The 24,128-nt window shown below is 46.9% G+C and overlaps 1 protein-coding gene across 7 annotated transcripts in view; it reads left to right on the top strand.

The window, feature by feature from the left end:
- The window catches only part of KRAS (KRas proto-oncogene, GTPase), a 39,685-nt gene that overhangs the window by 8,393 nt on the left and 7,164 nt on the right, over positions 1–24,128 (top strand). For 6 of the 7 annotated variants that reach the window (XM_088677010.1, XM_035126612.3, XM_088677009.1 and 3 more), the window contains exons 2-4: positions 3,203–3,324; positions 15,558–15,736; positions 18,170–18,329. In XM_088677010.1, coding sequence (XP_088533136.1) covers positions 3,203–3,324; positions 15,558–15,736; positions 18,170–18,329 — 461 coding nt within the window. The remainder of the gene's footprint in view (positions 1–3,202; positions 3,325–15,557; positions 15,737–18,169; positions 18,330–24,128) is intronic. The other variant, XM_088677008.1, reaches the window with a different exon arrangement.

Here is a 24,128-nt window from a genome sequence, read left to right as displayed (position 1 = left end):
GATGTCCACAGTTGACGGACAATGCCCCATTTCTCACTTGTTAGTGGACCTAGACTGAACAGCCCTCCAAGCAGTGCGTACTTTCAGATAGAGGACTGTCCTCTGTAAAAGAGGACACATGGCTGCCCTTATTTCACTGCAGTCTCCCACATTAATGACTTTCTTCTTCTTATTATTTGTTAGTTGCTGTATCTTGCCCAGGGCAACTAAAAGCGACTTGCAACCAAACAGCCAAACAGATTTGTTATGAGGTGAAGTGATTTGACTGATGCCATGAATACCAACAGGATTTGGGGTGGGGAAGAGAGAAGGTTGCTGCTCTCTCCTTCTCTTGACACTTGTTGGCCCAGTAATTTTTGGACACTACATGTATTTATGGAATTTTAAAGGTAAAGGTACCCCTGACAGTTAAGCCCAGTTGCGAACGACTCTGGGGTTACGGCGCTCATCTCGCTTTACAGGCAGAGGGAGCTGGCGTTTGTCCGGTACACAGACTGTTTTTCTGGGTCGTGTGGCCAGCGTGACTAAGCCGCTTCTGCCGCAACGGAACATTGACATTAGAGCAGCGTATGGAAACATCATTTACCTTCCCACTGGAGTGGTATTTATTGCACTTTTGGTGTGCTTTCGAACTGCTAGGTTGGCAGGAGCTGGGATCGGGCAATGGGAGCTCACCCCGTCGCAGGGATTCGAACCGCCAACCTTCCGATCGGCAAGCCCAGGAGGCTCAGTGGTTTAGACCACGGTGCCCTTCTGGAATTTTAAGGATGGTGATTTAACTTCTCCTGAATAGGTCTGGAAAAATATTTGAAGGTGGTCAGTTATATACTTGGAATCTGAAAGTAATTTTTCCCCCCGTGCAAGGAACTTGAATTTCTGCTAGTCCTTCTTTTTGGATGTGTTTGAAAGCACAACTGTCTCATTGTCTGATCTGCTATGGCATTGTTGCCCCGACATGCTCCTTGGCGTAGTGAGATGACTAAAACTTGAGTATTTGTCTCACTTGGTAGTTGACTTTGGAGGTCATCTGAATGAATGGCGGTAATTGGCCAAAGCTATACAGTGCCATCTGCCAATTACTTTGATCTCTTTGACCTCCACTACCAATACCATTGGATTTTCAGTTGTACGTGCCACTTTCAGTGAGATCTAGTGCGGCAGTATGGCAGCCAGCCTTTTGAACACTGCTGGTCATATGTAGAGATTGTGCTGTGTATGTGCATTCTCTGAATTTTGCAAAATGCCTTTTTCCCCTCAAGGAAAGAAAGAACTCGCAAGGATGAGAATGGTGTCCTTTGATTTGAGTAGTTTATAAGATTCAGAATTGTACAGTTGGAAAGGACCATGAGGGTCATCTAGTCCAACCCCCTTCGTTGCAGGTATCTTTTGCCCAACGTGGGGCTCGAACCCACAACCCTGAGATTAAGAATCTCATGATTTATTGGCTGAGCTAAATGAATGATAGTTGAGTTTAGTGAGCCTTTTGGTCTGGAATTCTGTATTTATGTACAGTACTTATTATTTTTTATTCATTTTTATTGTGTTTATATACTGCCCTCTACCTGGAGGTCTCAGGGCAGTTCATAGAAAAGATCACAACATATATAATCAGAAGAAAAACAACAACCCAATAACACCCCCCCCACCCGGCTGAAAAGAGCCACATTTTAAAAGGGTATAGGATGTCGATCAGATCAACCAAAGGCCTGGTTAATAAGGAATGTTTTTGCCTGGTGCCTAAAGATGAACTTCCCTGGGGAGCGCATTCCACAGATGGGGAGCCACTGCAGAGAAGGTCCGTTCTTGGGTTGCCACCCTCCGGACCTCTTGAGGAGGAGGCACACAAAGAAGGTCCTCAGAAGATGATCTCAGGGACTGGGTAGGTTCATATGGAAAGAGGCAGTCCTTGAGGTATTGCGGTCCTGAACAATTTTAGGCCATATAGGTCAAAAACAGCACTTTGAATGGGGAATTACGTGAGAAATAGCTCAGCCATTTTTAGTAAAAAGAGCAGCAAAGAGCCTCGTGGCTTCCTCAAGATTAGCAAATATGGGACAGCTGCATATTCCTGCATTGCAGGGGGTTGGACTAGAGGATCCTCAGGGTCCCTTCCAACTCTTATCATTCTATGATTCTATTAAATGTGACCCAATCTTTCTTGGACTGCAGGGAGGAGCAGGTCGCCCCATGTGGTAGAGACCACCAATTGCCTCCTGCTGGGGCATGGCTGTGGTTTGGCAGGGAGGAGTGAGGGAGCAGCAGAGTCAGGGCTTTGCAACTGCATTGGTGTGAGTGCCAGACGTGTTTTACAGTGTGCTGGCGCAGCCTGGACCTTGCTGCTGCCTTGAATCTCCTGGCAGGTGCAGGAGGCCATTGCTGTGACTTCGTCCTGCTAGGTGAACCACTCTTGCATTCAGATACATTAGATTGGGAGCAGGGTGGCATGTATGAGGGTATCAGAAATACCTGAAATGCAAAAAAGTCTAGTCAGAGACCAGCTTAGCTGTACAATACGGTTGGACAATATATCGATAAATCGTCCAAAACCGGTTTCAAGTCCATATCGTGTTATCAGTTTCATAATTTTTGACCTGGCAATATGTGTGTGTGTGTTTGTGTGTGTGACACTAGCCAATGCCTCTACGTAGTTGCATCCTTATTTCAGACATCATGATATATCAGTATATCGCAATGTTTAGCTGGTGATATATTGTGATGTTGAAAACCAGATATTGCCCATCCCTACTGTACAACCCTAGAAGCAAAATAATGGCAATGGTCGATTAAACAAGGTGACGAAAGAAACACCCCAGCATTGGTGGCGTAAGGAGTGCAATCAGAAATCCACAATCTCATTTCAAGACCCAGGTGACATAATTCGTAACTGCCTGATGAATTGCAGTTCAGCCCCCTGGTGTTTCCTTTTGAAGTTCCTTTGTTCTAGGGTGGTTAAATGCAAGGGTTGGTTGGAGAGTGTCTTGGTATACCAAGATGTCCTCCTGGTTTCTGCAATATTGCCACTTCCGACGTTGGATTTGGAGAACGAAGCCATGCAAACCTTTGCTTATTTGACGGCAGCGTCCTTTCCTTGTGATTTCTGTGTCTTTGGGCCTGCGAATAAAGGCAACGAGAAGAGTTACCTATAGCCAAAGGGCCTCCAGTGTTCCATTGAATAAAGCTGACATTTCTGCTTCATCTTCAGGCCTACAGAAGATGACGGAATACAAGCTGGTCGTTGTTGGAGCTGGTGGCGTGGGCAAGAGTGCGCTGACGATACAGCTGATTCAGAACCATTTCGTAGATGAATATGACCCTACAATAGAGGTAAATGATTTCCTAATAAGTGAATAAGAGTCCGCAAGGCAATGCGGGAATCTTGTTTTCTCCTTTTCCATCCTGGCTGGGCTCTCCTAGGATGCATTTAGCTCTTGGGTTTTGCATATGCTCATAATGATAGCAGAGATAAAAGATTAACCTTTTTTTTTTAATAAGGTGTAATGTCGTAATTGTCTATTAATTCTTCACGACTCTCTGTCAAAGGTGGATTGTCGATGTTCCTCTAGGCATGGAGCTGTGCTGTGTTAATGTTATTCACAGACTTGGGCCCATTCATTTCAATGGATCTGCTTTTGGTATAACTGACTGAGTGATCTGGCAAAAGCCACAGGGGGCTGACTCGCAGGGGACGAAAATTGTTTAACCCAGCAGTCTTCTTCCTTGAGTTGCGGAATTTCCCGAAACAGTTTCCGTTAGCAATGGGAGCACTCCCAGCATGCAAATATAGGGTGGAAGATTAAGGGACGGGTCCCCAAATGCATGTTAAAAGCGTGTTCCTGGATCTAGAATGCATGCCCGATCTAGAACATTGGTCTTCGGCAGGTGGGTGGGGACCTAGTACTGGGGCATGTGGGGTCTGGTGCATTGCAGTGGGTCAGTGCGCCTGGCTGTTAACCAGAAGGTTGGTGGTTTGAGCCCCACCCCCAGAGACGGCTGTGTGCAGGATTCCTGCATTGAGAGGGGTTGGACCAGATGACATTTGGGCTCCCTTCCAACTCTATAATTCTATGAGTCTATTGCCTGTTGGTTGGTTTGTAAGTTGTGTTGGGCTGCCCTGGGTGAGATAAAGTGACTGACAAATTTAATAAACAAATAACATACCGTACAGTGGTGCCTCGCTTAACTAATGCCCTGCTTAACGAAATTTTCGCTTAACGAAAGGATTTTTCGAGCGGAGGTTGCATCGCTAGACGAATTCGTTTTATGAAAATTTAGTTGCAATAGCCTACCTTTCTTAGATGTGGAGGTTTGCATAGAGAATACAAAGGTCATTGTACGTCCCTATCGAAAGAGCATTGTGTATTAACTTACTTGTGCAAGTTATCAACTGAAGAAGCCCATTTTGGGCAAAACAGGGATGTACCCGGGAACCTTGTCTTTCCTTTTCCTATGGACGGTACCTGTGTGCTGAGCCTGGCACCGGTGGACACATTTGCTACCATTTCTTGGACTTGGGCCCACCACGCCCTCCTGCCAGTGAACCCACGAGCGTCTGGTCTGCGCCTGCTGCGCCTCTTTTCTTGGGGTACTCCTCCAATATCTTATTTGTTTGGACTGCAATCTCTATTAACACTTTAAGTTTTGGGACTGTACCCTCGCCTTTGACATAGTTTGCTTTTGTGTATATAATAATAAGAATTTTTGTACTCATTCTGTATTAGTTTATACATTTATTATAGCCAGTTACGGTAGTGTATGGTTTGAAGGTATTCGTAACTGAGGTCTATGTTGTAGCTTGACAAATTTAATAAACAAATAACATACCGTACAGTGGTGCCTCGCTTAACGAATGCCCTGCTTAACGAAATTTTCGCGTAACGAAAGGATTTTTCGAGCGGAGCTTGCCTCGCTAGACGAATTCGTTTTATGAAAAATTCGTCTAGCGGATCGCAGTTTCCCATAGGAATGCATTGAAATTCAATTAATGCGTTCCTATGGGCAAATTTTTTTCCAATGCATTCCTATGGGATTCGCTAGACGAATTTTGCTTGTGACCTTCTTGGAATCTCTTGTTGTACAGTGGTTCCGCTCCTTCCTCCTGGGCCATGTTCAGAAAGTGGTGGGGGGGGGTGAGTGTTCAGACCCCTGGGCTCTGACTTGTGGGGTGCTTCAGGGTTCCGTTCTCTCCCCCATGCTTTTTAATATCTATATGAAGCCGCTGGGAGAGATCATCAGGGGGTTTGGGCTGGGTGTCCATCAGTATGCGGATGACACCCAGCTCTACCTCTCTTTTAAATCAGAACCAGTGAAGGCGGTGAAGGTCCTGTGTGAGTGCCTGGAGGCGGTTGGAGGATGGATGGCAGCTAACAGATTGAGGTTGAATCCTGACAAGACAGAAGTACTGTTTGTGGGAGACAGGGGGCGGGCGGGTGTGGGGGACTCCCTGGTCCTGAATGGGTTAACTGTGCCCCTGAAGGACCAGGTGCAGCCTGGGAGACATTTTGGACTCACAGCTGTCCATGGAGGCACAGGTTAATTCTGTGTCCAGGGTGGCTGTCTACCAGCTCCATCTGGTACGCAGGCTGAGACCCTACTTGCCTGCGGACTGTCTCGCCAGAGTGGTTCATGCTCTGGTTATCTCCTGTTTGGACTACTGCAATGTGCTCTACGTGGGGCTACCTTTGAAGGTGACCCGGAAACTGCAATTAATCCAGAATGCGGCAGCTAGACTAGTGATTGGGAGTGGCCGCCGGGCCCACATAACACTGGTCCTGAAAGGTACGTTTCCGAGCACAATTCAAGTGTTGGTACTGACCTTTAAAGCCCTAAACGGCCTCGGTCCAGTATACCTGAAGGAGCGTCTCCACCTCCATCGTTCAGCCTGGACACTGAGATCCAGTGCCGAGAGCCTTCGGGCGGTTCCCTCATTGCAAGAAGTGAGGTTACAGGGAACCAGACAGAGGGCCTTCTCAGTAGTGGCACCCGCCCTGTGGAACGCCCTCCCAGCAGATGTCAAGGCAATAAGCAACTATTTTACTTTTAAAAGACATCTGAAGGTGGCCCTGTTTAGGGAAGTTTTTAATGTTTGATGCTGTATTTTTTTTAATATTCGGTTGGAAGCCGCCCAGAGTGGCTGGGGAAACCCAGCCAGATGGGCGGGGTATAAATAATAAATTATTATTATTATTATTTTATTATAGTGGCTAGATTTTATTATACTGGCTATAGAGAGCCAGTGTGGTGTAGTGGTTAAGAGCGGTAGACTCGTAATCTGGGGAACCGGGTTTGCGTCTCCGCTTCTCCACATGCAGCTGCTGGGTGACCTTGGGCTAGTCACACTTCTCTGAAGTCTCTCAGCCCCACCTACCTCACAGGGTGTTTGTTGTGGGGGAGGAGGGGAAAGGAGATTGTTAGCCGCTTTGAGACTCCTTCGGGTAGTGATAAAGCGGGATATCAAATCCAAACTCTTCTTGTTTACGTAAATGCTACACCAGGGGAAATGCTGGGTATTTAAAATACCCGGCCACTGATCCATGCCGCAGATTTGCGCCTGCTAATTCATATGCATAGTTGCTCTTGGGCAAAGTAAGAGGCTGGATGGCTGGGGTCTTGCTTGTGACCTTCTTGGAAGCTCCTGGTCGGCCAAGAACAATGACAGCTTGCTGGACTAGGTAGACCTTAGTTCTGATCCAGCAAGGGGTGATCTTGACTTCCAATTCTTAAGGCCCAATTAACAGGGTTGAAAATGTGTTAGCAAACCTGCAGAAACCCCAGAAAACGGGGCGCATGTGGGAATCGGCAGGAATCCCGTAAGTCAGGGGTTGGGGCGTTGGGCAAGGGACATTCTCATCCTCACCTGGAGATGCATAGAACTGAAATGGGGACCTTCTTCTCCATGCAAAGCAGATGCTCTGCCGTTGCATCTCTGGCTTTGCCCAAAGTTGTCTTAATGTAGGGCTGCCATATGTCTGGGTTTTCCCAGATGCATCTGGGTATCGGGCTGCAAAATGGCATCCGTGTGTTGTCGTTGGTTTCCCCCATGAAAATGTCTGGGGAAACCCGGACATATATATGGCAAGTAGGGTGATTTTATATATATATAAAAAACAAATGCTTAACGCCCCCCAAAAGCCTAAAAACTTAAATTAAACTTAAAAAAACCAACAACTTAGTTAATGGGAGTTGCTAGCAATGTCAGTAGTTCAATCTCTGAGCAGGGAATGGAGGCATCTTGCCTCTGTTGCACAGGAATATTAAGGCACCGTAGGGTGAGAACCTCATATCATCAGAGAATTGTGTCCGATGCTAACAATGCCCTGTGGTTTTGCCTCTTGCAGCCACGCTACTGGCAGAGTTGTTTGCCTTCATTTGATTTGCGTCTACTCTCCTTTCAGAATAAGATTATTTCCAGGGCATCCTACAACACAGGCAATAAAAAACAAATTTAAAAGACTTGGCATGAAAGAATTTCAAAACAGAGCAGCTGGCAAAGAGGCGAATAAGACTTAATTGTTTCTTAGCAGAACAAAAAAAAAGGTTTTAATAGCATGTCTGAGGATAGCATGAGAGGTATCTTTTGAATTGTGAGAATACATTGTCAGACGATTATGTATTTTAATGTGTTATTAACTGAAAGAACAGACATTGCGCTTTTAAATTAGCAGAGGGCAGATGGTGAATACAGCAAGAACCTTGAAGTGAAGATGTAAAGGAGGTGATCCTTGGTTTTGAGCCTTGGGGCTTTGCAAGGTCACCTGTCCTTATCTGTGAAGTGCTGCTGCTTTCTGGTCCTCTTGTAGCTTTCAAACCATCCAGGGAAGTTGGCTAAGTTTTCAGGTTCCAAAGTCCTTCCAGATCTTTTCAGCTCCAGCCAGCATGCCTAAAATAGGCATCCCCAAACTGTGGCCCTCCAGATGTTTTAGCCTACAACTCCCATGATCCCTAGCTAATAGGATCAGTGGTCAGGGATGATGGGAATTGTAGTCCAAAACATCTGGAGGGCCGAAGTTTGGGGATGCCTGGCCGAAAACATATGCAGGGCACCCGTCTGGGAAAGGCTATGGCATTGTAATGTGGTAACCAAGGGATCGAGCAATGAACCAGGAAGTCCCGAGTTCAAGTCCCGATGCAGATCTAAACTTGCTTGAGGGCCCTTGGCAGGACAGTCTCTTCTAGGCTTGTCCTAGAAACCCAGGAGGATGAAATGGTAGAAATAACTAGTAGAAATAATGGTAGTTTTGTTTGCTTGTTGTGGACCATTTTGCAACAAGTCTTTGCAGAGCTGGAAGATGAGCTGAAGAGCTTACCTTCTTGGCAGGTGAAGACTGAGCAGGCAAGACATTTTGCTCCTTGTATATAAATCCAACACTGCTTTATAAGCAGTCATCTAGATAGAGAACGCAGAGTAATATAATAATAATAATTTTGTTATTTGTACCCCACCCATCTGACTGGGCTGCCCTAGCCACTCTGGGCAGCTTCCAACAAATATAAAAGCATAATAAAACTATCAAACATTAGAAAGTTCCCTATACAGGGCTGCCTACAGATATCTCCTAATAGTCATGTTTATCTGATGGAAGGGCATTCGTTCCACAGGGAGGGTGCCACTACTGAGAAGGCCCTCTGCCTGGTTCCCTGTAGCTTCACATCTTGCTGTGAGGGAACCGCCAGAAGGCCCTTGGAGCTGGACCTTAGTGTCTGGGCTGAACGATGGGGGGTGGGGGTGGAGATGCTCCTTCAGGTATACCGGGCCAAGGCCATTTAGGGCTTTAAAGGTCAGCACCAACACTTTGAGGCAGTATCATTTCTTTAAGGCACGTCCGCTAATTGCCTTCACACTGTAGCCCCCACTAAGGCCAATCAGGGCCGTTGCAAGGCCTCCTAACCAAATGCAAGCAAGTTTGCCTCGAGATAAATGAAGGATAACTGGAGGTTTTTTATCATCTTCCAAGCAGCCTTGAGCTGGAAGATTTCACACAATGGGCTCTTGATAGTGGAATGAGTATATGGGCTTTAAGTCATCCTCCTACCTCATTCGTCTTTGTCCCTTCGAGACTTGCTTACAGGAAGGCTGGTCTGTGTTACTTCAGCAAAGTAAGCGGATTAAGGACCTGGTGCTTGAATTCAGATTGACACCTGACTTTCTCACAAAGGCGATGATGCCAATTTTCCTCCCGTTTCTTACATTTTTATCCCACCTGCGAAGCTCAAGGTGACTTGTGTGGGATTGGTCCCATTTCATCCCCATGACAACTATGCGATGCGGACTCTTTCTGGACCCCGAGTCACCCACTTGACCCTGGGCCCGGTCTAACGCTTTGTTCCACTCCCTCTTGAAGATCAGTTCCTGAGTGAGCTTATATGCATGTTAAAAAGCATAACCCTGGAATGGTGTTTCCTCTTCTGGAAAGGGCATCTAGAGGAAAAATTAAAGGAGTTACAAGTCAACCTGAGACACAATAACAGGATTATTACCGGTGATACGCAGCTAAGGATAATGAATTAGAGAGTTGCTTGGGTTCAAGCCCCACGTGGGGCAAAAGATTCCCGCATTGCAGGGGGTTGGACTAGATGACCCTAGGGATCCCTTCCAACTATATGACAAAGGCCTCCTGACCTGCGTAAGATGCTCTGCCATGATTTTTTGCATGCAATCATCTCCCTTTTGGTGTAGATTCATAACAGAGTGAGAGAGGACAGAAGAAGCGAATGTCGAATTCTTTCTTCAGTGAGCTGACGGGCGTAAAAAAAGAAAGAAAAGTGAAAGCTCTTGGAGACAGAAGTCTCTTTATGTACCACTGACCCTTTCACAGAAGATGGGCCTAGTAATTTTTTAAAAAACATATATTTATAATGACAACTATACAGAAACAATAGCAGTAAGCACCCAAACCGGCAGGACGTGAAATCTGCATCGTAGCACAACAGCATCCCTTGGCTGAAATGAAAACAAGCAGCCCAAGTTGCCCTCTGCTGGTCAAATGGCTATCTTGCTTGACCCAAAGAGAAGTCTGCGGTTTTCCCTCAAGCCTCTGGATGTGACTCACCCCCTCGGCTGGTGAACCCAACAGAAGTTATTTTCTTGGTTATCTGCAGGTTCCGCCTTTCTTATTAACCAGACCAACCCCAACGAGGACACAGAGTAGTAGGATATCGTGGAATTGAGTAATAACGGCTCATGCAAGAGTGTGACTGAAAGTGCTGTGTGGGGTGCAGAGTTCCACTTCCTTTGTTTGTGTGGCCAGTGTATGTGTGTGTGTGTGTGTTGCCTCTCCACCCCTGGCTTCTGGAAGCCTCCCCAGTGATGCTGATGCTGGGCCCCTTACCTGGCATCTCACCTGGGTGACCCGTGGGAGGTGTTGGGTTTCCCACCATCCTGGCTGAAACTGAGGTGGACTTGCGTGGCTAAAGGAAGCGAGGGGGGGGGGGAGACATTGGGAAGGGCTGAATTGGACCCCAAATTTATCTTTGCACTTTTTTTTTGTCTCCCAGTCAGCTCAGCGAGTTCCATAACCTTGAAGGCCATCTTAGTCCAACTTCCTGTGATGGCAGGAATATTTTGCCCCACGTGGGACTCGAACCCATGGTCCTGAGATGAAGAGTTTCATGCTCTACTGGCTGAGTTATGACTGCTGTTAAACAGTGGAACATGCTCTCACAGGCGGCAACTTGGGTGGCCGTGTGAGTGTAAAATGGATGAGGCAAATTCATGGAGGATGAGGCTCTGCCTCCACAGCTGGAGATAGTAATGCTTCTGGATGCTAGTTTCTGGAAACCACAGGAAGGGAGAGCTCCCTTGTGCTCAAATCCTGCTTGCCAGCTCCTGCAGGCATCTGCCTGGTCACTGAGAACAGGATGCTAGACTGGATGTGCCCCTGGCCTGATCCAGCAGAGCTCTCCTTAAGTTCTTATCTATACAGTGGCACCTCTGGTTGCGGATGGGATCTGTTCCGGAGCTCCGGTTGGATCCTGAGGTTTCCGCAACTGGAGGGACTGCTCATGCGTGCGTGGCGGCAGACTGCTTCTGCGCATGCGTGCGGTGCGGTAGAGCGCTTTTGCACATTCACGCGCAGCGAAACACTTCCAGGGGTGCTGCTTTCGCAACCCAAGGGTAACGTAAGCCAAGGTGCTACTGTAGTTCATTTGTAATTATAAAATGCACTTGATTACAACTGCAGCATTGAAACATTGCACATTTCAAAATAAGCACGTCAGTAATAGCTAAGTGTGGTGTAGTGGTTAAGAGTGGTAGCCTCATAATCTGGTGAACCGGGTTCGCGTCTCCACTCCTCCACATGCAGCTGCTGGGTGACCTTGGGCTAGTCACACTTCTTTGAAGTCTCTCAACCCCACTCACCTCACAGAGTGTTTGTTGTGGGGGAGGAAGGGAAAGGAGATTGTTAGCCGCTTTGAGACTCCTTCGGGTAGTGATAAAGCGGGATATCAAATCCAAACTACTACTCTTCTTCTTCTTCTTCTTCTTCTTCTTCTTCTTCTTCTTCTTCTTCTTCTTCTTCTTCTTCTTCTTCTTCTTCTTCTTCTTCTTCTTCTAAAGCCATAGCTGTAAAATGTAAAACCAGCATCTGTCGGAGGCAGACTGAGACATCTCAGTTGGGGGGGGGCAACTGGGGGCCGAATGCGACCTTCAGCCAATGCCCCTCCCTGACCCCCACTTCCTCCGACCTGGCATAGCCCCGCATTGAGTTCTTATGTGGGGCTACGCCAGGATGGAGAGAAGTGGGGGTCAGGGAGGGGCATGTTTCCTTGAACTGGGATCATTCTTACTGACACTCACAGGTTTTTAGGATCAGCTGAGGGGGCTGCTTGGTAGTTCTCCCACTCCCGGAAGTGTGGGGAATAATAGCGCAGCAGAGGGTTTTCTCAGTGGCAGCCCTTGAACTGTGCAACTCCTTCCCTAAAGAGATGCATCTAGGGTGGTTCAATTGGTTAGAGCATGGTGCTGAGAACGCCAAGGTTGCAGATTCAATCCCCGTATGGGACAGCTTTGCAGGTGGTTGGACTAGATGCCCCTCATGGTCCCAGCTCCGTGATTCTATGATTTTCGCTGTATGGCAGTTGCCATATGCTGGAAAAAATGTACCTCTTTACCATGGTGTTCCACAGCGAAAGTATTTTGTTTCGTAGGGCCCGCCTCTGGCCGACTGGCTTTACCTGTTTTTAAGGTTGCAACCATTCTATCTGTGTTTGTACGTTGTTTCTTGTATTGTGCAATCGGCCCTGGGACCTTTATGGTGGAGGGTGGATAAGAAATCTCATAAATAAGGCCTTCGGTTTTCCTGGACGGAGAGAGGTGTATGTAGAAATCTGTGAGGTTGTAGTGCGTGCTAGTCCTGTTCGAACCTGCTGATTGTAATGGACGCTACTTAATTTCAGTGGGTCTACTCAGAGTACTGAGCATAATGCCATTCCACCTGGGGCTGATAAGAGTCGTAATCTAAAACACCTGGAAGGCACCATATTGCCATGCTATGGTTATCTCCCGCTTGGACTACTGCAATGTGCTCTACGTGGGGCTACCTTTGAAGGTGACTTGGAAACTAATGTGGCAGCTAGATTGGTGACTGGGAGCAGTCACCGGGACCATATAACACCGGTCCGAAAGGATCCAGATTGGCTCCCAGTATGTTTCTGAGCACAATTCAAAGTGTTGGCGCTGACTTTTAAAGCCCTAAATGGCTACAGCCCAGTATACCTGGAGGAGAGTCTCCACGCCCCCCCCTCAATCGTTCAGCCTGGACACTGAGGTCCAGTTCCGAGGGACTTCTGGTGGTCCCCTCTCTGTGATAAGTGAAGCTACAGGGAACTAGGCAGAGGGACTTCTCGGTGGTGGCACCCACTTTGTGGAATATGCTCCTGTTGGATGTCGAGAAGTAGCTATACAACCTTTGGAAGACACCTGAAGGCAGTCCAATTTCTTAATGTTTGATGTTTTGTTATGTTTTTGTATATGCTGGAATCCACCCAGAGTCTGTCTGTGGCTGCTTACCATGGAACGTCCATGTTCAGAGGCCTGTGAATGTTGGATAACCGGGGCCAAACAGCAGAGAGCAATGTTGTTGTCGTTCCCTGCTTGTTACCTGCCTTGCAGCTGCTGGAAACGGAATGCTAAAACTAGATGGGTCTTTGTTCTGATCCAGCCATGCTCTTTCTTGGTGCTTTTGCTCCTTCAGCTCAGAATGAGGCCTGCTGTGTGTTTTTATTTCCTTGAGACGTCCTCCTAGGAGCTCTCGCCCCGGCACCCTTTCCCTGTCTCCTCTCCTTCTTCCTGCAGTGGAAATGCTCTGAAAAAAAACACGAGACCGGTCATGTCATACCCATGAAATGTGTAAGGAATTCTTGTAGGTGTGCCATGGGCGAAAGGACTCTGAGATCTTGGCGTTCTCCGCTCTGATCCGTTTTGCTCCGTAACGTTTATATAATTGCCCCTCTGTTCTGGTTACGTAATCAAGATTGCTTTCAGCACGGAGCAAGCAAGATAAAATAAAAATAAAAATCTGCTTCTCACCCAAGCTCTTGTTGCAACCGTGGGAAGAGAGGTGGCTGGAATGTTAGGATGCTACTTCGTCCAAACACATTTTTTTGAAAAATTAAAGCATGCGGAGTAAGGTTATGTGCCCTGCTGATGGGATCAGCACTGCTGCAGTCCTGCCCAGGAGGGACAAGGACTTTTTTGTGCGTGTTTATTATTATTTTTTAAAGATACAGATTCGCAGAAGAAATAACACGGCATAGCTGATAGTGAGTTTGCTGGCTGGCCGACTCTGCAAAAGTACTAGGAGAGGCTAGATAAGGTGCAGGCAAATGCAGAACGGAATGGTGGGAAACGTAATCTGGAATATCTAAAAGTAGCAAGGGGTTAGGGTCGCTTAAAATACAGATCCACAACTGAGGCCAAATTAGCTATTTGTGCAGCACTGATTCTCCCTGCCCCAATTGCGAGAAAAGCCTTGGTCTGGTTTGCACGTTCCAGTAAACCAAACCATGGTTTACCAGGACTTGCAGACGCCTGGAGGAGATTTAGCCGTTGTTTTGCTTCTCTTTTTTCACTCCCACGCTGCCCTTGGCATGTGGTCAGAACTTGGGCTTGTGGTTCAGCTGTCTCCTCACCAGCCACGAGCTGTGCTCAAGTTTGCACAGCATGCTAAACCTTGGCTTATCTCCGCAAAGTGTGGCAGTCGAAAAATCTTGGGAGGAGCAAGCGGCTCTCAAGAAGCCAGACGTGTTTGCACGATCCTGTTAAGCCCAAGGATCAGGTCCCTCGAGGCTCCCGAGCTGAATGCAGGACTCATCCTTCCCATAGCCCCATCTCACACTAGTCCTCCTTCATGCCCTCCTTAAGTGCCTTGGCCTAGCTGGAATCTGCCCTTGAACTCTGAGTGCAACTTTTTATTGCCTGGACCGAACACAGCGAGGGGTGTGTATAAGTGCAGAATGGTTTGCATAAGTGCAAGATGGTTTGAGCATAATTATACCGATCTTGGACCAACTGCACTGGCTGCCAGTTAGTTTCTGGGCCCAATGCAAAGTTCTGGTTTTGACCCATAAAGCCTTAAACGGCTCGGGAATGCAATACCTCCAGGACCGCCTCTCCCCATATGAACCTACCTGGACCTGAGATCAAGCTCTGAGGCCCTTCTTTGTGTGCCCCCTCCACGAGATGTCCAGAGGTTGGCAACATGAGAACAGGCCTTTTCTGTGGTGGCTCCTCATTTGTGGAATGCTCTCCCCAGGGAGACTCACCTGGCACCTTCACTATGTCTTTTAGGTGGCAGGCAAACACTTTCCTCTTCAACCAGGCCTTAGGTTGATTGACTACCAGTGCCCTTTTTAATGTGTTGTGGGAGACCTGCGAGTATAGGGTGGTATTCAAATTTAATAAATCATAAACAATGATGGTTTTGTTTTTGGTCTTACATTTATAATCATTTTGTGGTTTTTGTATTGCAATTCTATGCTGTGAGCTGCCCCGAGATCTACGAAGGAAGGGCGGCATACATATTTAATAAAAATATAAGTGTCTGTAGAAGCCAGCCTACCGTACAAAGCTAAAACTCAAGTTTATTGCCCCACTCACTTTTAAAATTTAATTTATAATTTTCAGGTTTATACATTTCAATAATTTTACAGTCATTTTAACATTTCAGAACTTGGCTTTCTTCCCCCTCTTTCTACTCCACTCACTTTTGCCTGCCTTCCTCCATTGCTGTGTAATCCCTGAAGGTCACTCAGTAGGGAATATAGGCTGTAAATGGTTTCACATCCCTGCGTTTAGCCACATTTTGGCTTACGGTGATGTGCAAACCAGGACAGGGTGAGGGGAAACCTCATAGGCTGATCGTACCACCTGATCCCAGCCGAACCGGAAGCTGCAGTGCCACCCCCAACCACACTAAGCGCTGCTCATTTTCCAGTTGCGCCATTCTGCTTGCCCTCCAGGCTCGATGTCTCGGGTGCGAAAGATGCTTTCAGCTTTGTGGTATTGCTAAGTTAGGTGTATATGAATAATGCCTCCCCTCTTCTCTTCCCACCTCTCTCAGGATTCGTACAGGAAGCAAGTAGTCATAGATGGCGAGACCTGCCTCTTGGACATTCTAGACACAGCCGGCCAAGAGGAGTACAGTGCAATGAGGGACCAGTACATGAGGACGGGTGAAGGCTTTTTATGCGTATTTGCTATAAATAACACAAAATCTTTCGAAGATATTCATCATTATAGGTAAGCTTCGCTCGGGTTGAGGTTCCCAGCATCCACTTTGTTGGGCTTTACAGATGGCTGCTTGCAAGGCCACCTGACTCGGCTTACCCTAGACCCAGGGGGCAGCAAACTTTTTCAGCAGGGCCGACTATATTTTGGAGGGGGAAAAACGAACGAATTCCTGTGCCCCACAAATAACCCAGAGATGCATTTTAAATAAAAGGGCACATTCTACTCATGTAAAAACACACTGATTCCCAGACTATCCGCGGGCCGGATTTAGAAGGCGATTGGGCCGGATCCGGCCTCCTAGGCCTTAGTTTGCCTACCCATGCCCTAGACCTGAAGGGTTGTGGGGATGTGGGGACCAGCACATCCTCTGGGGCCTGCTCACGTTGCAGAAGGTATCACCCTGAGCAGGTAGGGCAAACTATCTTGCTTCGGAGCATGACACCCTCCACCTGAAAGGTTCCAGTGCAGAATCTCTGCAGGTTCTCCCACATAAGGATCTCCCCGCAAGTAGTAAACAAGCACACCAGTGACAGAGTGATGCATACTGGTGCAATAATAGCTTCATACGTGCAGGAAAAACCTGGAGAGCTGCTGCCAGTCAGTGCAAACAGTACTGAGCTGGATGGACCCAAAGGTCTGGCTCCATGTAAGGCAGTGTGTGTGTGTTTGTGTGTGTGTATTTCTTTTGATTTATTTCTGCCTTGTTTTGCATAATATGTACATTGGCTCTAAGCAAATGCTCTCTGGTCCTCCACCCCCCCCCCCGGGTTCAGCTGCCTTAAATGCATGCTAATTAGGAGGGTGTTGACTAGAAGTGGGACTCAGTTGCAATCTGCGTCAAACAAAAGCCCATAAAGACTTGCCATGTGATTGCAGCAAACGCCCTCTTTAAAACTGCTCAGTTTGAAAGCAGCCTTTTTTGAGTTATTTTTAATCCGGGCTCCAGAACCCACTGATTGCAGGATCTGTGTGGCGCTGTGAAAAGCCACACGGAGCGATCGTGGGAAGGCAACTGTGGTTTTGTAAGTGGCCCCCTCCCCCAGGTCGCCATCCAGGTGCTCAGTTCTCCCCTGGGTCAGACGCAGTCTCTCGGCGAAGCCCGCACCAGAGGGTCGTCGTGAGAACGAAACGGGGAGGGGGAGAGCCATGTGCGCTTGCCTTGGACGCTTTGCATGAAGGGCGGCCTATAAATGTGACGATAGATGAATAAATACATTGTCAACCGCCTAGAGATTTTATTATGATCAAGCATTGCGAAATGAAAGTTTGGGCCACAAGTCCACATGTGTCGGGCTTGTGACGTGGCTTCCTCACAGGAACAAGAGAGAGCCCTTCCCAATCTGTGTGCTTTGCTCTCTACACATGTTGTAAGACTGGCATTGCTCCTTGAGAGCAGCCTTGAATTGCACATGCCGGACATTTCGGCATGCGCAAACCGTGTTCTCCGCCACTGAGGTGTGTCACACCACTGCGTTCCTTCTTGTTTCCTGGGCCCTTAACATCTTAGGCCAGGCATCCCCAAACTGCGGCCCTCCAGATGTTTTGGCCTACAACTCCCATGATCCCTAGCTAACAGGACCAGTGGTCAGGGAAGATGGGAATTGTAGTCTAAAATGTCTGGAGGGCCGAAGTTTGGGGGTGCCTGTCTTAGGCCCTTTTAAAATGTGTGTGGGTGTTTATTGGGTGTTGGTTCTTATTTTGATTATGTATGTTGTGGTTTTACATTTCGATTTTATTCTGTGAACCGCCCTGAGACGTCCGGGTATTGGGCTGCATAGAAATTCAATAAATAAATAAATAAATAAATAAATATACTAGATGACCCTCAGGGTCCTTCCAACTCTATGATCTCTGCTTGATCACCAAGTTCTGTTGAGCAAATGCTGTTTACTGCCCCCTGTGCAAATAAGGCTGCTTGGTAGCTGTGAGAAATATAGCGTTTAGAGTGGACAGTCCAGCAACGTGGAACATCCTGCCATTGGAAACCCACCAAGCATCCTTCTATATTTTTTGATATCTTTTGAGTGGGCAGTTACTTACGGCATTTTCTGCACTTATATATTTTCTTGTGTAAACTTGACATTTTATATTTGCTGTATGTAACCCTTTGTGGATGATTTTGTATGTGAGTGAGCAGTGTAAAAATAAAATAAATCAGTGAGCCCTGGGGATGGGCTAAATGCAGATGAAAACCTTGGTAGTAGACAAAACAGATGGATTTAAACAGCTTACGGTACTTCTTTTTCTTTTTAAAATCTCTTCCTTCCCCCGTGTTCAAAGCATGGTTGTTGTTGTTGTTTAGTCGTGTCCGACTCTTTGTGACCCCATGGACCAGAGCACGCCAGGCACTCAAAGAAGTAATCGTTCCAACACCGCAAATATTACTTTGCTCTAAAGTGGTCTCTTGTTCTTCTCTTATTCCCCCACCCCGCCCCTCCACAGGGAACAAATAAAGAGAGTGAAAGATTCTGAAGATGTCCCCATGGTGCTAGTAGGAAACAAGTGTGACTTGCCTTCGAGAACCGTAGACACAAAACAAGCTCAGGACTTAGCTAGAAGTTACGGAATTCCTTTCATCGAAACCTCTGCGAAAACGAGACAGGTAACTTTGTGTGTGTGTATTGTCTTGTGTGTAAGAACAATTGTCCCCAGTTGAGGTTTAGAACAGAGGTTTCTGTTTGAATAAAGAGCAGGATTCCTAGTACAGTGCCTGCGAGTCCATGTTCCTGGGAGATCTTGCATCTCTCTCTCTCAGTATGGTCTCAGTCTGAGATTCAAGAAAGCAGGCAGAGTCGCGTTCCATTTTATTTGAATCTCGAGAGCCAGTTTGTATATCTGAGGTCCCACCTGCAGCCTACGCTGAAAGCAGTATCGCACCACTTTAGCCAGTCGTGGATTCCCCCAGAGAACCCTGGGAAATTGTAGTTTGTTTCTGGTGCAAGGAATTGTAGCTATGTCAGGTGTAAACTACAGCTCCCAAGATTCTCTGGGGGAATCCATGATTGGCTAAAGTGGTATGCTGCTGCTTTAAAATTAAAACTTCAAAATCCGTGTGTGTGTTCTATGTCGCTTCCACTTATTTTTTTAAATTAAAAAATCCCGCCCTGGATGTCACGTGGGATGGTAGTGGTGAACTTCGCACAAATTATTTATGGGAAATAGACGTGGTAACGCCTCTGTGTCTGGATTTTACCACCTCAGACTCACATCACCTGAATCTTGAGGCTAAGAACAGACTCCAGGGCAAGAATCCATAGACAAGCATGCAGTTTAACTTCTCCAAGCATATATCCTTCTTTTCCTGCACTTAATAAGTCCCAGGGCAGCACTTGCCTGGCAGCCTTGCCTTCAGATTCGGAAAGGCATTGGGTTCAGAGGTCTGACTCTGCAACCCTTGCGATCCCTTCAAGATGCTGAAATAATTTGTCTGGCATCAATTCGTAGGAACATCTGGTGCATTCTAAGTGGCAGGATGTTGCAGCTGAAGTCTTGTCTGAGTTATTTTTAGTCGTTTTCATAACGGCAAGAGTTATCTGAACGTTTCTCTCCAGCTGCACAGATTGTGGATTGTAGGGGGAAAGTAAGTGCCCCCATTAACAGTTTCCCTGAACACGCATAAGAACATGCTGAGCGATACTGGAATTGCAAACTGCTTGTGTGGGATCTCTTAATGTTCATAAGGTATCGAAGGTAAAAATTGAAATAAGGACCAGAGAACAGTAGCGAACGCTGCTTTGCATCCATTTTTAAATGGTTTTCACATCCTCTCAACTCAGCAATTGCCTGACCTTATTGCAGAAATCCCTTTCCCCCTGTATTCCTTTTCACCGAAAATAAATGCTCAGAATCCGCTTTTCGACAGCTGTATCTTTGGAATGTGTCCAAGGCTGTGTGTACACACTGCACAAAATGCAAAATTTGTCCTGCAAGTACAGAACTGGAAGCGTGAGAACAGGCGGCATCTAGTCCTCATGGGGTTTTTGTTTGGAAACGGCTTGTGAAGGAAACTCATGGGCGGTGTTTTTACCGAACGGAACAGGGGCTTCTATGACTCATGCAGCTGCATGCTCGTGATCCAGAGAAGAACCTGGCTGGATTTCTGCACATAGCAAGTCCCTCCTTCCCTCTGCATCCGCTTTTGTGCATCCACTTTGTTTACACCTGTAAAAAGCAGGGGAGGGAGGAGAGAAGGATAGCAGTATCTGCTCTGACTTCTGCCAGAGTTTCCAATATGTGCAGACAATTCTCCTGCCTCCCAAGTGTTTTCCTTCTTCCTTTAGTGGGGAAAGATGAAGGATGTTGCCGTGGGATGGTTGAGGGAATCCTCCCCTTGTTCAGGAGCCCCACTCACAGGAGAACACATGAGGCTCCAGCTCAGGAAGCCCCTTCTTTACTTCTTGCCTTCTCCTCTTAGCATCAAAAAATTGCAGAATCGGAAGAGACCCAAAGGGACATCTTTGGGTTGCCTTCTTTCTCCTGGGCTTTGGTAAATAAAACTCATACCTGAGTATACTTTGAAAGCAAATTATAGTGCTATGGAGGTGCACATGACTGCCTGCAGAAAAATGAGAGCACAGGTCACTGCCTCAAGGAGCTTACAATCTAAAATTTGACCTGTGCGCTTCCTTCCTTTGCGCACATAGCTTTTGAGTCCTGTTTGCAGTGCAGAAAACAGCCCTGGATATATTTCGTATGGCTATGGTTACCTAGCCTCTGTGCATCATTTGTTTTTGTTTTTGTTTTCCAATCGTTGTGAAGTTGCTGGGCTTAAATCTCTGCTTGCTTAAAACAAAAAACAAAAAGTTCCGTTGATTTTGCTCTGCATTACAATCCATTTGCTTTGCTCTGCTAAGAGCCTGTGATTTCCACTTCACCCCTGCTTGATAATTCATTTCCTTCAGGCCTTTTTAAAGAGCTGCATCAATGTGTCATACCCCAAATCACAGTTGGTTGACCCAGTTCTAAATTGGTGAAGTTGCTTTGATGTTTAGGACTAAACATATTTACCTGGCATCCTTGGACACCTGCAGTGCTCCTAAGATCACATCCCAGCCGTCCATTTCAAGCACACTGTGTACCACAACTGAGAACTGTGGCTTGTTAAGTGTGCAGGGGATTGTAACCCTGTGAGGGGTAGACTACAGTTCCCCAGATGCTTTGGAGCAAGCCACGGCTGCTAAAATGGTATAAAATTCCTTTGAATGTGTGGCGTGAATGATTCGGCTCATATGGCTTAGGACCTATGCTATAAACTAGTTTCTGTACCCATTGAAAGGTATTTTATCACATCCCGAATGTGTGGCACACTTAGTGGTAAGGGGCAGGCTAATTACAGTACTATGGGTTGGAGTAAAAACCCAAGGAGCCTAGTATCCCTGTCTCCAGTGGTGTTTTCCAAGAATTCAAGATCTAGCCATTTACCCATCATCTCTCCCACTTTCTAGCATTTAGAAATACTCTTTAAGAGGACATATCATATGCTGGGAATGCTGCCATAAACACACTGATAACATCATTCCTGAATTTTTCCAATCTGTTCTAAAAAACAAACCAGCCATCTCAGTTACATGGCTGGCTATAACAAACGTCTCTTCTTCTTTGGCGATCACTCATAGCCGAGTAAGATTGTCTTCCATAAACACGGTTTTAACAGTGAGCCCGTACGTTACTGTGGAGGCCAGTTCTGGATCCACACGTCCTTCCGCAGTGGAAACATAGGTTTCCGGGTGGGAGTTGATCACGGTCTGGATTTGCCAGTCGTGCCTTCCTCTTAGCACATTTCTCCCTTTCGTCCTGAGTTCGAGCGTCTTCAAAGCCCATGGCACATTTGGTAAATGTTGTTCCCCAATTGGAACGCGCTCAGGCCAGTGTTTCCCAGTTGTCGGTGTTTATACTACATTTTTAAAGTTGAGACGGTCTTTAAACCTCTTTTGTTGACCACCAGCATTACACTTTCCATTTTTAAGTTTGGAATAGAGTAGTTGCTTTGGAAGACGATAATCGGGCATCTGCACAACATGACCAGTTAAACAACTATAACAAACGCACATAATAGGCTCCCCCTGTCAGTTTTTCTGTGGCTGCAATAAAGTGCAGGCCATGAGGTTCTGCACCCCCTCTAGCCCCACACTTTTGGGGCATAAATCCCCCAACTTTTAACTGCATCTGGGGGTTCCATTAGAAACAGTAATTCGTTGTGAGTTCTGGGAGTTGTGGCTTCGTGAGAGGCAGTTCCCAGAATTCTTTGGGTGAAACAGTTTGCTTTAAATGTATGGTTATGTATGCAGCCAGGATGAGCTTTACTGTGTGGTTCCCCCTCGTGTGGAGAGAATGGGTAATTACGGTGACAATTCCTTTTTTTCTTCCTTTGAAAACTAGTGTTCGTTTGAGGGATCTGGTAGATTTTTTGTTTGTGGGGTGAGTGGGTGGGTATATAGTTTTCCAGTAGAGCAGAGATGGATAACATCACCCTGTGCTATAGCTCCTCCTAGATTTATTTTCCCTTTCTTCAGTAGCATGGTTGCTTTTAAAAAAATTGCCGCTTACTGCTCTTTGTGTTGAGGAACATTTGATGTAAGAGAGAAAGGCATGGGAAAGGTGGGTTTTTTTTGGGGGGGGCAATTCCACACAGAAGGGGGTAGCAAGGGAGAAAGGTGGTCACTCAAGGGAGCAGGAGACTTTTGGGTGGCTGAGGAGGATGGAGCTGGAGGAGTACAAAGCCACAAACAGGGTGATCTGGATGTGGGAGCAGACTGAGAAGGGGAAACATGGCTGCAGAATGAGGCCATAGGAAGCTGTGAAGAGGAGTTTGTGCTGGATCTGGGACTACAGGGTCATGGCTGCAGGAAAGATGGAGGAGCAAAATAGCTCGGTGCTAGAGGATCTGATAGAGCATGCAGACAGTCCCAGGCAGTGTTAGATATATAAGCTAGGCGCCAAATGGTTCCTTAAACCAAGGTTGCAGTTGCCAAAACGGAATGTCTAGTTGCCATTTTTGGACAAGATGGCTCTAAAATCTTATTTTTCATAGGATGGACTGACTATGATTGATTAAACATCTGGCTAGTTCAGATGACCACCTTCAGCTCAGTTAAGAACTCTGAGCACTTACTATTTTTCTCAATGGTGACACATGGACCATTCATAACGTAAGAATATTCTTCACAACTGTGAGCAGGGCAGTGGGCTGGGGTAAGTGAAGACAAGCTACAGCAAAGCGTTTTGGTTCCTGAAATTCTTTCCGATTGTGCAGATAAAATATAACTGATAGAAATCTAAAGGATGGGGTATTAGTGTGTGAAAACAGCCCAGATCCAAGGATCCCCGGGCATGCACCTCCAGGTGGTGGAGATGTCAGGTTCCATCTTGGTGCCCAGGCATCTTCACTTGGTCGCAAGTGGCCGGTAGCCAGGTGCAAAATGCGCCTGGCACCTGGCTAATTTCGATCATTGGTCCCAGGTTCAATCCCCAGCATCTCCTGGTGGACTGGGAGAGACCTCTGTCTGAAACCCTGGAGAGCAGCTGCCAGTCAGTGCAGACAACACTTGAGAGCTCCATAGACCTGACTCGGCATGAAGTGTTTTCCTCTGTTCCTGTGGCAAATGCTGCAGCCTTTTTCTTTGGATGCAGACTCTGATCAGCTCCAACCAGCACAGCCAGTCCTGTCAATGGCGACAGGAGTTGCAAAGCAGCAGCAGCAGCAGCAGCAACAGCAACAGCAGCAGCAGCAGCAGCAGCAGCATCCTGAGGGCCACCGATGAGCAAACCCTGTTCTAGAGGAAGCCCCTTCCTCTTGTGGGTGATCCCTTTCTAGTCTCCATAAAGTTGTCACATGCATGCCTTTGTTTCTGTGTGAAAAACCTCTCCTATGTTGCAGTGCTCGCCTGTAGCAAAACTGCCACTCCCGTGTTTTGCTGTGGGAGACAAGCAAAGTTTCAACAACTTACTCAAATGCTTCCCTTGTGCTGGCTGGCTCTTTAAAAACCTCACCCCACCCCACCCCGCCAAGCCCTGCTGCTTCTTGCGGTGAACTGCTTTGCCCCAAATGGGCTCCACTCTAGTCAATCTTTGACCTTCCTTGGTGTTGATCTCTTTCTCCATCTTATCTGCATTGCTGAAACAAAATCACAACTCCTGCTCTCGGTGATTGGGATGGAGGCGGTGGGCCCAATTGCCTTGAAATGAGCTGGGAAATAGCATCTTGAATAATCATGGCGATCACAGCAGTTGGATCGGATCGGATGGGTGCGCTTGTGCTTATGGAAAATTTCCTGCACTCTCTTCTTCTTTCTCTTCTTGCAAGATGGGGATGTGACTATTTAGCTCAGGGCCTCGTAGGTGGCTTTCTGAGGAGCCTCATAATTTCCCCGCTCTGTTTGGTGCAGCAGACGAACTTTCTTGA

The sequence above is a fragment of the Zootoca vivipara genome, chromosome 9 (genome assembly GCF_965207765.1).
Source record: "Zootoca vivipara chromosome 9, rZooViv2.hap1.1, whole genome shotgun sequence".
In the NCBI taxonomy this organism is placed as follows: domain Eukaryota; kingdom Metazoa; phylum Chordata; class Lepidosauria; order Squamata; family Lacertidae; genus Zootoca; species Zootoca vivipara.
The sequence above is the reverse complement of the archived record's forward strand: the minus strand, read 5'-3'. Positions and strand labels throughout refer to the sequence as shown.